We start from the raw sequence: 16,126 nt of genomic DNA, 5'->3' as shown, positions 1-16,126 counted from the left end.
AACACATGTGAGGTATGATACCTGCTGCTGGAGTTCAGTGCATTTCTTTTCCAGCTCAGCTTCTTTGGCTGATGGATCTTGCAGGGTTTGCTGGATGGCTGATGCTGTCGTCGTCGTTGCTCTTGTTGATTTGGATTGTGGTTTGCCCTCTTGGTTGAAGTTTTCCTTCCATTGGTGTAGTGCCTGCACCTGCAAGTGTACATACAAGGAAAAAAACACGATAATAATCTACTGATAAACTGGCATTTCAGTGGGAATTCAAGGTAGGACCTTATATGTACTTTTAGTAAAAGACTGGTGTATCTCTATGCTCAAAATAAGTCACATTTTTAAGAAAATTGGCAGTTTATGTGTGCTTCTATTGGAGATGTGCTTCTATTAGAACAATGGTACAAAGAGGTTACCCTACAAATGAATCTGTGATTAGAGACCCACCATCAATGCAAAGTCATGACAAGCTTACATCAACACCTAGTCACAATTATAAACCCTGGATAGATTATCAACAGGTGTTTGGTGGTAGCAATATTTCATTCTGACATTCAGCACTTCCACTGATTAATTTAGTAAGGTAGCACAAAATCATAGTCTATTGGCAACTCTAAATCAAGCCTTGCCCTGCCATTTGTTGTGTTCGTTGCTATGAATCAAAACATTACATTACACTGACCTTAAAAAGCCAATAACAATAGATTTATGGGCGACACAAACACACAAGTCTTAGGTCTAACTGTTAATCTAGCATGTTTAGGCTCAATATTACGACACTCATTAATGTCAAGAAATCAACTGGGGAGTGGCATGTGTGCCCCCACATCTCACATATCACCTTACCTGCTCCCAGAGGAATTTAATCGCCTCCATCTGCAGCGTTCTCATCTTTTTCTCTTGCTCGTACAATTCTTTGGTCCTACAGATGTGAGAAAAATATATTTTGATTTATACAGGGCAAGTAGTAGAAGGTCACTGAAAATGACACCAAAAATCAATACTGGTAATACCGTAAATATAATTGGCAGAGATCCAAAAGATGACTCATAAGCCACTGACACCAAGCGTAAGCAGTATGTAACATTAATTGTATACCGGTACCTGCAATACAGATTACGATAGCATCTCTTTTAGAATCAACAGAATCCATTATTTCTTTCATAAAAACGATTACTCAATCAACTTAAGATTTAAGATTTTGTTAATTGATTTTGGCATTTCATACAAGTTTTATGACTATTTTAAAAATGTTTCCTGTACTATACAAGTTTATGTACAGTGTATGTACCATTGTAGTGGTATATTTGGTTAACATCTTGGCAAGTTGGGATAGCAATGTGCTAGCCTTGTGGTGAAATACAAACAATGAATCCCCCCCCCCCACAGGTACTATACAATCAGACAGCTAATAAATAAACTTTTCCTGCTCTTTTGCAAAATGTTATCCAGTTTCTAATTCACAATTGTGTACATGTCAAAACTGCTTCACTGCTATCATTGGTTGCTGACACATGGTTAACAAAAAATGAGAAATCAAGTCTTGCTTTTAGTGATCATGAACAAATGATGAACATGAATTTAAAAAAGTTCATAGAAAAAATTCCGATGAATGCTTTTTTTTCACCAATAATAATAATAATTTGTAATAATTTGTAATAATTTCTAATGAAACTCCAAAATGCATAGCAACTAGCATTCAATTCAATCCTGTTTTGGAATGCTACAATTGAACATGACAATATTACACCTACTTGTATGCATCATATGGACGTTGTACAAGGCAGGTGGTATTAATATATACATTTAATAGAACCACAAATCAAAGTTCACATGGACCCACATGGTGCATACATACATGAAAACATAGATACATAACTGTACTACAAAAAGTTAAGGAGTAATTCTTACTTTTTTAATTCAGCGTTGAGTTGTTTGATATGGTCTTCTACTCTATGGTTTCTTATGGTGTTACGAACTTTCACAATTTCGGTATTGTACTTGCGTGCATAATAACCTCGCCATGCAGCCTGTATCCGTGTTGCGGATATAATGTCTACATTTTTGTTCTTGGCAACACGGCTAACAAAGTTTGAACTGGGCTTTCTCATTGAGCGTCGCAGCGAACGACTCCGTTTAGGAGATTCTTTCGTGAAAGTTCTTCTAAGTTCAATAACTCCAGGATCATCTTTCGATACTGTCATTTCGGACTCATGTAGCTTTTGTTTTCTGTCCGCAGCTTTCTGTTTAATGCTTTGTACTTCTTTAGTGTGGTTTTTACTGCTTAGCACCACTGGCTCGCTGTCTGTGGAACAAGCCATTTTCCTTCTCTTCAAAGCAGGAGAACGTTTCCTGGCTGGTGTATTTCTATCCTCAGTTGATGGAGAGAGTGGTGATTTTGATGGAGCGTCTTGATTTGGTGTCATGATAAGTTTGGCAGCAATTCTGCGCGTACTGTCTGACCGATTCAACGGTCTGATTGGCTGCTCATTGAGGGCTTTAAAAGTAATGTTCTTATCAGGACTCTTTGGAGATGGCAACTTCACAGGTACACCTTTACTCGGCCTTTCATCATATGGATGAAACCTTCCTTGTCCAACTCTTCCATTAGCTAACACAGCTGGTTTACTTTCGCCACGCCCCACAGTGGTGCTTCCCAAATTGAGTGGAGTTCTAACACTTTCATTGCGATTGATTTGACCAGTGCTGCCATGAAGTACAGGGCTGTTTCTGCCAGACTGAGGCTTCACTAAGCCAATATCAGCAGCTGATGCAGGTCGTTTATACTCCTGCGCTCCAATTATTTCAGCCAATGTTTTAGTGTAACCTGCGTAAGGAGGTGCCGTCGTTGGTCTTTCATCCATGTTATCGTCGTCAACTGAAGCCGGGAGATAGATAGACTCAGACTGTAGAAGGCTGTTTGTCAAAGTACTGCTGCAGTCAAGGTCATCTGAAAGAATACATCAAAAAACAAAAAAATTAGTGATAGATGATAAAACATGACATCATATGCAAAACATGATGACATCATACACAGAACATGACATAATACACAAAACAGAGTGACATCATTCACAAAACATGGTGACATCATTCACAAAACATGGTGACATCATTCACAAAACATGGTGATATACACAGAACATGACATCATACACAAAAAAAATGGTGACATCATTCACAAAACATGATGATATCATACACAAAACATGGTGACATAATAGACAAATTTTTCTTTGTGTTTTTGTGTATGTGTGTATTATATTTTTTCCCCTCTTTTGTGCATGTAATCTACATTTCTACATACCTTGATCAACATCTTGTAGTACCAAATCAAGCATTGATTCCCTGGCATCACTAGACTGATAACGCTTAGTCAGAACATTCTGGTTATGATCACCTGCATTGGTAGAAGCCCAGGCTTTCGTTGGAGTGGTCTTGGTGCTTGAAATACTACCATCTTTATGGGGACTACGTGAATCTTTGGGGGATCTTTTCTTTTTTGGTGAGGAACTCCTAGATCTTGATGGTGATGAGGAACGCTCAGGTGGTTTTATGTAGCTTTTTTCTGTACTCATTCGAGTAACGCCGATGACATCCTTATCGTCCTTCAGCTGATTTTTATAATACATTTGCTTACTCAGTATTTTATTTAGTTTTTCGTCTTCTTGTGTCTGCAGCAAAGAGGAAACAAAGGAAGCAACTTAGTTTAATTTCTTGTCCAGATTGTTCTGCACTTTTTTCTTATATTCTTCAATATTACTGGAAATGAACCCTAATTTTGGAGCCAACCGACAAAATGTGAGTCAATTATCAGTTTTTACTAAAACAATTTGGCTATTTTTGTCCCAATCTTCTAAAGTGCAGACTATAAAAAAGACCATTTTGTGAATTTGTGATGAAAAGAGGGAACTGGTGGTGATAAGGTTAACATAGCACTAACCACAACGCTCAAACCTTATATTGTGATTGATTGATGAAGCAGTGGCTTTAAATGGTTAAGTAATAATATTAAGGAACCATACATTTAGGCAAAGGAGAGTTTGTGCAGCTATTTCTATAGTGACGATTAGTGACAAGACAAAACATTTAGAGGGTCACACAGTGGCACACAGTTATTATCTGAGTGTGAATGGGAGGAGTGGAATAACCTAATTGTAATCACACAGGTGTAAGAAAGGCTCTTAGAAATCAACCACACAATGCATTCCAAGCACAACAGGAGTGCTATACCACAAGACTAAGATGTAGTAGAAGTGTGACCAAAGATTTAGCAATGATTAATGCAAACATGTACTGTCTATCAGCCTACTTTGCGGTCTTCTCATAACAACTCATTGTTATAAAACCAGTTTAAAGCACAGTGGCTATGACATTAAGACACGATTATTGAACTTTCTGCAGATAATTACTGTAAAATACTTATTTTAGCTGGAATTAATTTTCGCTGTAAAGACATTTTTGGTGCTTTGTATGGAATTTATTTTCACTCATTTTTGACAAGTTGAATGTAAAATATAGGAAAAAAGGTATATTCGCTGGATTTTATTTTCACTGAATCATTCCTTCAGCGAAAATTAATTTCAAGCAAAAATAAAGTATTCTACAGTACTCCAGTAACTAGCTCAGGCATGTATGATTAAACTACAAAATACAAACATTGTTATCAAATTTCCAGGTTTCAAAAGTGACACCCACTAAATGTGATGACTTCCTCCCATAATAATTAATCACAAGTAACAATCAACAAGGACAGTAATCTTTTATTCACTGAGTCTTATCTCTTCTCACTTCTCAGTTTTCTACTCTACATTGTCCTAACAATTTACATAACAAGTCATGCAACTGTCAGCAGATAGACAACTTTACATGTATCTTCATTAATTGCACCATGCTACAGTGAACTCTGTATTACCATGTTGCAGTCTCAATAAAAAAAAACCACTGAAAATAAAAATCAATAAAAAGTACTCACATCAGATGCCATAGTTACTGGGCTAACGTGGCTTAGGTAATCTACGAGTTGACCGTGATGTCCCGGCCGGAACGCTCTTCCTTTTCCTTGACTGTATAACCACTCAGCTTTTAAACTGAAATATTAAATGATGTTATGCACGGTGTCAGTTGATAAAATACTTCTTAATCACAATCATTAATACTACCAAAATTTAACAGTCAAGTGCAGGTTGCAGCATATCCACATTTATCTGTTAGTTACTACAACAGCAGACTGACCTGAAAGTTACTGTAATTGTACTCATCCCGTTCTATGTCTGGTAACTAACTGATCCAAGAAGCTACTAGATAAACTGAACACCCATATGTGTGTACATGTTGAAGCTTACCTTTCTTTCTGAGTCACAGAATAACCGTCAAGTATTTTCAGCTTCAAGCACCAATTAATAACAAAAGGTCGGTAATCAAAGACACTGAGGTGAAACAGTTAAGGTGTAAAACACAAAAGATGGCATTGTCACATCGAGGAAGGTGCAGGAACAACTGTATTTTTTGTTTGTTTTTTTAAAAGAGACAATTGCTGGTTACATAAAAAAAATACAATGAATTGTAGAAGGACAGTTCTTGAATGATCTAAGGACAATTGATTACGGTTCAAAGCATTAGTTGTGAAGAAGATCATAATAAAAACAATCAATGAGCGTTCGTGTTGCGACTCTAATCTAGGGATCAATGTCAGATTAGCTGTAGTTTACAGTCACATTGCTGTCACTCATAATGAAGTAACTAGGGTAATTCCCTTGACACTTAGCAACAAGTTTCTAAAAGTCAAGTTGTTATTTGTATCTAAGCAACAAAGACATCAGGTGACAATTAGAATGTATAGAGGTTCAGCGTTAATAGGTCAACAAATGAGGTAATGGCTTCGTTGAGCAGCCGTTTTCTGCCTCACATGAGGTGTGATATTATATAAACGTACAAAACGCAATATAGCAGGTATGCTAGTAGATAAAAGCAAATGTTTTAGTGGGAGAGGTAATTAGGAGCCTTTCTGAAATAATTAAAACGTAACAAAAGTAACATTTTTTTATACAATAACCATCCAAAATGGTTATTGACAATATTCTTTTAAAAATGACTGCTTACAGCAAAGCAACTCTTACACAGCTTGACTAACAATCTTCCAGTTCCAGTTTGACATTGACCAACATCGCTACCTGGGGTAAAAAATTCTTCCGTTGCCGAAGTAAAAGGCTAATGTGCTAAGTGTCAAGTACATAAAAACCAGACAGCAATAAAGTATGGAATCTATCGGGTAAGCAGTTCACGATGAATCTTAGTGAACATTAAGTGTTTTTCAGTAACACCGATCCCCTGGCACTAAATAAAGAGAACATTAAAAACATCCAATCAATCAGTACAAAAAAGAAAATAGAGAAATGCATGGGACTTTGTCCTTGCTTAGCAACAGGCAGGTTCCTCCCTCAAATCAAAAAGCGGAACTGTAAGCAGGAACAATGTTAATAGTATGTTTATCATATCCTGTATCACTTATCAATTACAATAAGTCACATCCCAACATTCACTGGGTCTTTTAATATCTTATTTAAAAGGAAAAAATACTGACCACAGACAGACAAGAAGCTGAGCGAGTCACTCCCAACAGTTTTTAATTCAGTCCTATTACTGTAAAATACATTATTTTAGCTAGAATCAATTTTTGCTGAAAAGACTTTTTGTGTGTTTTGTATGGAATTTATTTTCACTCATTTTTGATGAGTTGAATGTAAAATATTGGAAAAAAGTAATATTCGCTGAATTTTATTTTCACTGAATTATTCCTTCAACGAAAATTAATTCCAAGCAAAAATTTACAGTACTACCGGTACACACCCTTGGCTTGTACAGACATGTACATTTGTACATGTACTTGGCAAGAGCGGGTGAAGCATGGCAGCATAAAAGGGTGGCACAATATTGGTCTATGTTAAGAAACAGAATTCAAGCGGTGCTTATTCCACCAACTTCATAGTTCAATAAAACACGAAATGGCAGTCAAAATATCACGTCTAGAAAAACTTTAATATTTACAATACAACAAGATTTTGATGATTAAATGACAGCAAATACTATAGAGAAGGGAGTACAAAAAAAGCATGACATCATCCACCAGTCTTACACTGCTGATCAATACTGTTTTGATAAATCTGGGATCGGAGCCAAAAATGCTGTTAAAAAGCCAAGGACCTGGAGACATGTACTAAGACACAGTAGTTTATGACAACTTGACAATGATTATCTGGAAGATCAAGTTACAACAATTTTCATTTTCAGTATATATCAAAGGATATTTGGAGCATTCAGGCAAAATAATGTGACAAAGTTGTGCAGGATCTAACATTCAAGCCATCAGATGATGCAAAGAGGTCAGAAATAAATCTATTCCCATGATGTAACTTTGTAGAATAAGTAAAGATAATTATGGTTGTATTTTCAACATATAGATATAAGGAAGAGATAATCTCATAATGCAACTTAAATTAGGATAAATAGTTAATAATGGGAGGGTGTGTGATTAAGGTCAGTCAAAATACTTGAATTCAAAATGAAAGGTGAACAAGGGGTGAATAAAAGGTGGTAAATTACAACAGAAATTTCAAAGCATGCATATACATGTACGTGATTTGATAAATATCATATTAGCGCTACCGGTATATAAAGCACAAGTTTACATTTCCAGAGTGTTTTCAGCATATAAAATCCCACCAAAGAAAATATTACCACTTTATCAGAGAAACATACAGGTCAACTTTTTGAATCAATCCACATAACATTTGTTTCATGTTTTTTTCTTCTCAATTTTTGCTCAAAGAAATGGGAAATGTTGAAGCAATAATTTGATGTTGCATATGTTGAAAGAGCAGGTATGGGTGTGGTTGTGGTTGTGGTTGTGGTTGTGGTTGTGGTTATGGTATGGTATGGTATGGTATGGTTATGGTATGCGTATGGGTATGGGTATGGTTATGGTTATGGGTATGGGTATGGGTATGGGTATGGGTATGGGTATGGGTTGGGTATGGGTATGGGTATGGGTATGGTATGGGTATGGTATGCAAATGCCTGCAAGATTTCATCCAAACGTACTGAGAATGGGTGGCAAAGTTGAACTGATACAACCATTACATAGCAATTACAAACTATACACACACAGAGCAACAAGTGGAACCCTTATATACACTTATATGGATCAATTCTTATTGATCCTTACCAGTTTATAACGTGTTATAGATAATCCATTAACGCGGTTCATTACAGGGTTGATTGAACACATCCAAATGAGAAAAAGAAACAAGGGACGAAGAAAGGTCAATTAGTCACAAATGGTGTACAGTAAAGTTCACCAAAACTTAAACAGAGTCATACTGGCATAGGTCACAATGATAAAGTGAACAAAAAAACTTCATAATATAAGTTTAGATAGAAATTATAACCATTGTTTCCAGGTGACTAGAGAAGAGGTGACTAAGTAACTAAGATAATAGGGATGGCGTGACCAGGCTACTTCATTGTTTCTAGGGTGCAAAAGAGGAGGACATTTTATTCCTCATCCATCACGGTGCAAGTATGAACAAGTTTTCTGATGTGTAATGGGGAATATTTGGAGCATTCAGGCAAATTGATGTGTCAAATTAATGCAGAATCTGAAGTTCAAGTCACCAGATGGTATAAAACAGTAAGAAAATGAAATTATCTTTTTTTTTATGATGTAACTTTGTAGAATAAGTAACAATTATTATGGCTGTATTTTCAACATATGGATCTGAGGCAAAGATAATAATCTCATAAAACAACTTAAATAAAGATAAATAGTTAATAATGAGAGGGTGTGGGTAACTAAGGTCAATCAAAATACTTATAATGTGAAACAAAAGGTGAACAACAGGTGGTAAATTACAAAGGAAATTTCAAAGCTTGCATGTACATGCATGTTACTTCAATGTTTCCAACATGCAAAGGAGGACAACATTTTATTCCTTGTCCATCACAGTGCATGCACGAACAAGTTTTCTGATAAGATAAACATACTGCATACTAAGGGTCTTGTGAGCCATACTAGTAGATTTCTTACTTGCATCTTGCATTGGATCAGTTAGTGAAAACTACTAAATCTGCACCAAAGAAGTTTTTACGATTTTATAATATAAAAGTGATCAAAAGAACAAATATTTCATGAAAAACGCTACACAAGTTTTCACACCTACACAAGTTTTCACACCTACACAAGTTTTAGGACTGTCCTGACTGAATTTCATCTGGGTGTAACAATAACATTTGTACAATACACTTCCGGAGTTGGGTATTTTGAGTTCAATCTCCTTACCTGTAATGTTTTAATAGCTGGTTTACAAAAAAAAAAAAAAAAAAACAATTACAAAGACTTGCAGTGAAAACAACTGTAGTGTTTTGACTTGCATAAATATTGTAGGGTTTTTTGGAAATGCGTCTTCTGACAATACACAGGATATGATCAATAACCAGTAAAGAGAACACCTAACATAAGGCAAGTCCCCATCAATTATTCTGTGTTACTTTAACAAAAGTTGACCAAATCATTATTTGGGGACAACATGACTCAATATAGAAGCAGTGTTACTACATATGTAACAGTAATTAGCGAACTGTACAATACTTTATTTTAGCTAGAATTAATTTTTGCTGAAAAGACTTTTGTGTACCGGTAGTGTTTTGTTTAGAATTTATTTTTACTGATTTTTGATCATCGTTTTAGCAAAAATAAAATATTTTATGGTTACAGAATAGGTACACTCACTGAAAATGGAAAACAAATTCGTTAGAATAACCAATGACAATATAACGTTTAGAGACTTGTTTTCAACATAGCAGTATTTCACACTACTAGTGTTTGCTATTATATCACATTATTATTGATTTTTTACAACTTTGAATACACCTTTTATTAAGAAGTATATTGGTATATAGTTTGTTTACCGTACAGGTTGCTAACAATCAGACAGTTACAAGATTTCACAAAAAATCATAAAATTCTCCTTTTAAGTAATTTCATGTTGGAATAAAGCCAATAAATGGTAATAAAACATGTATTTAGAGGTTGCTAAAGGCAACAACGTCACAATATCAACTTTGTGTGTGGTGAACACACCTGTCTGAAGAACAGCTTCAGGTAACGCATACTATTACCAATACAACAGTGATCGCTTGACCCAAGCACCTCACATTTCCTAATGAGACCATCTAGTGTTCGGTGCAGCTACCAGAATAGAAAAAGGAGTTGTAATCACTTGTAAGCCTGCAGGTGAAACCAATTACGTCACGGTGAAAGTAGTAAAAACCAGCAAGAAAATACCGTCAAGAGTCCCTCAATGTCAACAGGACAATTTTCGAAAGCCAACAATTGCACATCATTTATCTCAATGAAGAGTCTATTATTCACAGCACTTGTCTTTACTGGAGAAGCTTTTATAAATTAAGTCTGACAGTAAGAATGCTTTTATGCAGCTTATATGCCAAGTCTGTCCATCAAAAAGCTGTCAACAAAAGTAGGTTTTCTGCAGCAAGGTGAATGAACAAGGAGTACTATACAATGAGTATTTATCAATACTGATTATCCAGTAAGTGGGGACCACTTATCTTAATAGAAATAATGAATAAAATAAATATCTTGGATTACAAATAAAATAAAGTTTCACATCCCTCAGAAATTGAAAATCCCCGCCAGACACGGAAGTGGACAACATGAGTCAGACTTAATTTTAACATTACATTGGTTTAGAATTAACACACAAAATGAGATGCCACTGAGCACAAAATTATTATTATTTGAAAATCATAATCATGAATCAAATTACTGTACATGGGGCATGAAAGCTTATTCTTCAAAATGTCAGATAAGAATGCTTTCTATGAAAATGACTTCTAAATTTTTTAAGTTCGTCCGACACTCTGAAGTTTCCACACATGTACACTTATAATATTTAATGTAAATTCAATAACACACCACCTGATGAAAGGGGAAAAAAAGAAGAAAAAAACCTAAATCCTAAAACAGATATTGAAATTTTAAGTACACAAATTTCATATTGTGTTTTCATGTCTAAAATTCAGGTGAGAAAAGTGGGACTATGGCAGTGCATAGATACAATAGCATATATGGGTAAAAACACAAAAACAAACATAGCATACGTACATAAATAGAAATGACCACTATATGACAAGCTTGTTTATATCCTGAATCATTCTACAACACCGGGTTGTCACTGACAAACCCATTCATATAAAGGAATATGAAAAGGATACTGTCCTCCTGTAGCACTAGTCATCAACACACATGGATTGTTCATAACAGACAACTGCTGGAGACTTCCCAGGCATGATAGATAAGCCACCTACAATTAAAACATTAAAATAGTTACTTATAGTGTCAGTATGGATTGTAAACTGGGACTCTGACTTGTCTTGGAAACATTTTTACATCATTAAAAGTTAAAATTACAACATGTTACCTTTTGTCTGTGTATATTAATCAGAGATGATCGGTTTTGTAATAAATCCGGCTTAAAATGGGAGAAGAGTTAGTTGTACTGGTTCACCGCATCGTTGTACGTGTACACTGTGGTAGCATAGTACACACTAACACACAAAGATAACATGTTTTGGCGCTGCGACAATAGTTGGCACAGTTCCAAGACAACATTATCATTGACGGATATATAACAATAGCGCCGACTTCCCACAAACAAGCACTAAGGTGGCATGACAAGCGTGCTGATTCATACATAAACTTAGAAACGAGAAAAAACAATGCTTGTTGCTACCTCTCCACTTAAATTGACAAAAAACATAGATCCAGGAAGAACATCAATGTCTACAATTTTCCATAATGCAGTTTTCCTTAAGTGTCTCTTCTTCCGTGAAAAAAGAAAAGCTGGAAAAATACTGAGCAGCTTGACTCAAGAATCGGCAATATCACGAAAAGCATTGTTCTGACAACAAAATATATACAACAATAGCTATGTTTGTGTTGAGCCTCAACTGCAGCATAAACATACTCCACAACTACCAAAAAAAGGGGGGGGGGAACAAAGGTCAAGGTTCAATCAACACATGTTAGGTTCACTTAAGCAGTTGAATGCCCAAATCAACTTTTGTCACCATCCATGACACAAATGCACATTTTTTAACTAAAAACAATTGATCAATTGATTGATTGTTAAAAACCCAACATGTTGGTGGATATAAAAGTACCTTTAAATGGTTATAAGCAATGTATTACTGGTATAATGGTATAGGTATAATGGTATAGGTATAATGGAGTACCAGTACACCCTTACACTGTAATACTACACTGTGATCTGGGGGCAAATGGCAAACTTTGGGCGGGGAAGACAAACTTTGTTTAATTATTAAAATTGTTTATGTATAATACACAAAGGTGTTTCTAAGTAATATTTTAATGATTTAGCATGTAACAAATGTGATAAAGCTTCAACCTTGCCTGTAAGTTTAGAAATTGCCAAGGTAATGTATAGCACAGCATAAATCTTGTCTCTTGTTTTATTCTGGAAGGGTATCAGAGTAGAACAAATTCTGAATTGAATTGCAGCAGCATTTGGTGACTGGGTATCCTCAAAGGTATTTATTTTTTGGCTATTTGAGATATAAAATAAAATAATTTTGATGAATTTGTTATCAAAATTTAAAAAAGAAACATTACATTGAAACATTACCATATTTGTTTTGTTCATTTAAATTTCATGGTTGGTGCAAGCCTTTTTTAATTTCCCTAATAGCCTATTTTTCTATAATTTAAAAAATAATTTGCGTAGAGGCATGAAAAAATCAAAGAAAGCTTAGAAAGAACTCCTGTGTGCTGAGAGTATTGGAGACACATTAAAAATTAATTCAAAATGGAAACGCAGAAAACTAATTATGCAAATAAGGTAACTAATATTAACAGATTTAAGTGTAAAACTAATAAGGTCTGCACAATGTACCAAGTTTCATTGAAATGTGATTAGAACCAAAAAAATATTAATTATTATGCTAATTAGAGAATTAATATGAACAGATTTTAACCCAAAATTAATCAGGCTGTCTATTGTCCTTGAGCATTTATGTACCAAGTTTTATTCAAATGTGATGATCAATACTTGAGATATAGTATTAATTAATTATGTTAATTAAGTGATTAATAAGCATAAATATTTACCAAAAACTAATATGGTGTATAGTCCTAGGTTCATTGAAATGTGATGGGTACTCTTTAAAAGTTTTATTGAAATCCAATGAGTGGTTTTTAGACATCAGTGCAACAGCCATAGAACAGCAACAAATTTACTAATAATGCAAATTAGGTGATTAATATGCACAAATATTTACCCCAAAACTAATTAGGTCTCTGCACAGTCCTCAAGTAACTATGTACCAAGTTTCATTGAAATGTGATCATTACTATCGGTACTCGAAATATCAAAAGCCGAAAATTAATTAATTATGCAAATTAGGTGATTAATATGTACTGATATTACCCTAAAAACTATCAGGTCTGTGCAGTGTCATATGACATCTATGTACCAAGTTTTATTGAAATGTTATGATTAGTACTTGAGATATCAGTGGGGAAAGCCGAAAATTGATTAATCATTATGTAAATTAGGTAATTAATAATATTAACAGATTTTTACCCAAACTAATAAAATCTGCGCATCAGTTCAGAGCATCCATGTGCCAAGTTTCATTGAAATCCAATGAGTGGTTCTTCAAAAATCAGTGGAACAGTCATAGAACAGCTTAAAATCAGTTAATTATCATGCAAATTAGGTAATTAATATTCATAGATTTTTACCCAAATCTAATCAAATCTGCGTATTGGTTCAGAGCATCCATGTGCCAAGTTTCATCAAAATCCAATGAGTGGTTCTTCAAATATCAGTGGAACAGTCATGGAACAGCTTTAAATCAGTTAATTATCATTCAAATTAGGTAATTAATATTCATAGATTTTACCCAAAACTAATCAAATCTGCGCACTAGTTGAGAGCATCCAGGTGCCAAGTTTCATCAAAATCCAATGAGTGGTTCTTCAGATATTAGTGGAACAGTTTTGGAACAGCTAAAAATCAGCTAATTATCATGCAAATTAGGTAATTAATATTCATAGATTTTTACCTAAACCTAATCAACTCTGCGCATTATCCCAGAGCATCTATGTACCAAGTTTCACCAAAATGTGATTAGTGGCTCTTGAGATAACGGTGGAACAAAAAAAGTGACAAACAGACATACAGACAGGGTAACTGCAAAGACTCCCTTTTGTGCTTCGCACACAGGAGTCAAAAATTGATGTGACCCATTTTTTTTTGGGGGGGGGGGCACCACTGCTTGGTTTGTGTAATTATAACATGTCAAGAAATAAAAACACAACAACAACGGGATTTACAATTTAGTGTAGAATGAATGAATACTGAAGCATATCAGGATAAAGGAAGCACCTAGTGCATACTGGATATGACACCCTCGCTCACTTGACAGGGATATGCCCTTGAAATATAGGGCAAGCTAAACGTGCAAGTTGAATATATATTGTACAGACAAAACATGTAGTTGTATCCAGTATATGCAGTCAACAGGTTTGTAACAGACCCTCTATAAAATAAACACTGCAATCAATGGTCTGAACTTAACCTCAGATCCCAGTCGCAGTTTTGGCTTCAACAGTCTGACCTGTATGTTGTATCTGGGTAGATGACCGGTGACTATATCGAGATCAATAATATTTTACTGTAAGGTAAACGTGCAAAAAGGCAGCAGACTATATACATGTGTAAAAGAGGTTAAACATTTACAGACTTATTTCAATAGGTGATGACACAGAGTCACTTGGGATAAAACGACAGTCAGACATGCACGTGCAGTAACTAGTAAAGGAACTTTGACATCACTACTCTAGGTACTTCAAAAAACACGTCATGTTGGAGAATACAAAATAAGGAAAAGTAACACCTGTGAGAAGTTGCACCACCTTACACTCAACCTAATGGATATTACTTGCCCAGCAAATCATCACTGAATAATGAACTGGGTAAGCAAGTACATTGACATAATAAAAATATGAGTTGTTACATATTACCAGTAACTGAGATTTTATTTGACAAATGAGAATGTCATTTAGCAGAATAAACATGAAAATGCTCAATAATTTAAATCTGGTATTGAAAAGAGTAAAATGCAGTGTACATAGTACAATTGGATAAAATCTTGCACCCACGTGCCTTTAATAGCAAAAACACCTGAAGACCAAAATATAAGGACTGTAAACTCTGCTTAATATTACGTGTGAGACACGTAGCACAGTGTAGTGAAAGAAAACACCTGTAATCACAGTATGAGCTTTTAGTAAACACTGTCCCTGACTAGTCCCATATAAGGACATTTCAACATAGTAGCATCTCTATCAAGTAGCTCATACAAAGAGATTATCTACACTGACCACAAAACACCTGTGTGCACTACGCACAAATATGCTTATCAAGATACATCAAGTTTAAATATGGCAATCATTATTAATACAATTTTACATTAAGAGATGCAGAAGATTAAAGAAATGAAACCTTGTAAAATTTCTTTGCAAAAATACATTGCTAACTAAGAACTGTTTGAGTGAAACCAAACAAGGGTATTCCCGATGTGTACATTACATATCTATGGCTGACAGGCATAAAGACTTCAAACCCCCCCCCCCCCCTTTTCCAACAATCTCATTTAGAGTGTTGTAGCCAATGAAGACAATCCAGGGGCCTAAGTGTGTGGTAAGTGCTCTATTATTATAATAATATTATTCGTGTGAGAACAGGAATATAAGCACAATGTTACACTGTTTGTGCCAGAGACTGATAGGAACACGCCAGAACAAAAACAAACAGTAACATGCTCTAAAGAGTAGGCAATCAGTTGGCCTGCTAAGGTCAATTGAAAGCATTAAAGAGGATATTTACAGAAGAAGAGCTCAGCTGGAAGGGAACACACAATACAATACCAAACAAAATGGCATACAGGGGTCTGTTACACATGTTTGCTTTTTACTGTACTCATCACTCGTGATATTACCAATATAAAGAATGCAGCAACGAGAAACATTAAAAAG

At 35.0% G+C, this 16,126-nt stretch overlaps 1 protein-coding gene across 4 annotated transcripts in view; it reads right to left on the bottom strand.

The window, feature by feature from the left end:
* LOC100368832 (uncharacterized) overlaps window positions 1–16,126 on the bottom strand; it is a 70,195-nt gene that overhangs the window by 15,112 nt on the left and 38,957 nt on the right. For 3 of the 4 annotated variants that reach the window (XM_085505097.1, XM_085505101.1, XM_085505098.1), the window contains exons 6-12: window positions 11,281–11,369; window positions 5,334–5,417; window positions 4,964–5,078; window positions 3,296–3,662; window positions 1,900–2,938; window positions 835–910; window positions 22–189 (exon numbers count right to left, since the gene is read on the bottom strand). In XM_085505097.1, the coding sequence (XP_085361223.1) occupies window positions 22–189; window positions 835–910; window positions 1,900–2,938; window positions 3,296–3,662; window positions 4,964–5,078; window positions 5,334–5,417; window positions 11,281–11,369 (1,938 nt within the window). Of the gene's footprint in view, window positions 1–21; window positions 190–834; window positions 911–1,899; window positions 2,939–3,295; window positions 3,663–4,963; window positions 5,079–5,333; window positions 5,418–11,280; window positions 11,370–11,486; window positions 11,630–16,126 lie in introns of those variants that run through there. The other variant, XM_085505100.1, reaches the window with a different exon arrangement.

Source organism: Saccoglossus kowalevskii, chromosome 11 (assembly GCF_978046115.1).
Source record: "Saccoglossus kowalevskii chromosome 11, keSacKowa6.1, whole genome shotgun sequence".
NCBI lineage: Eukaryota > Metazoa > Hemichordata > Enteropneusta > Harrimaniidae > Saccoglossus > Saccoglossus kowalevskii.
This window is presented reverse-complemented; position numbering and strand designations above follow the sequence as displayed.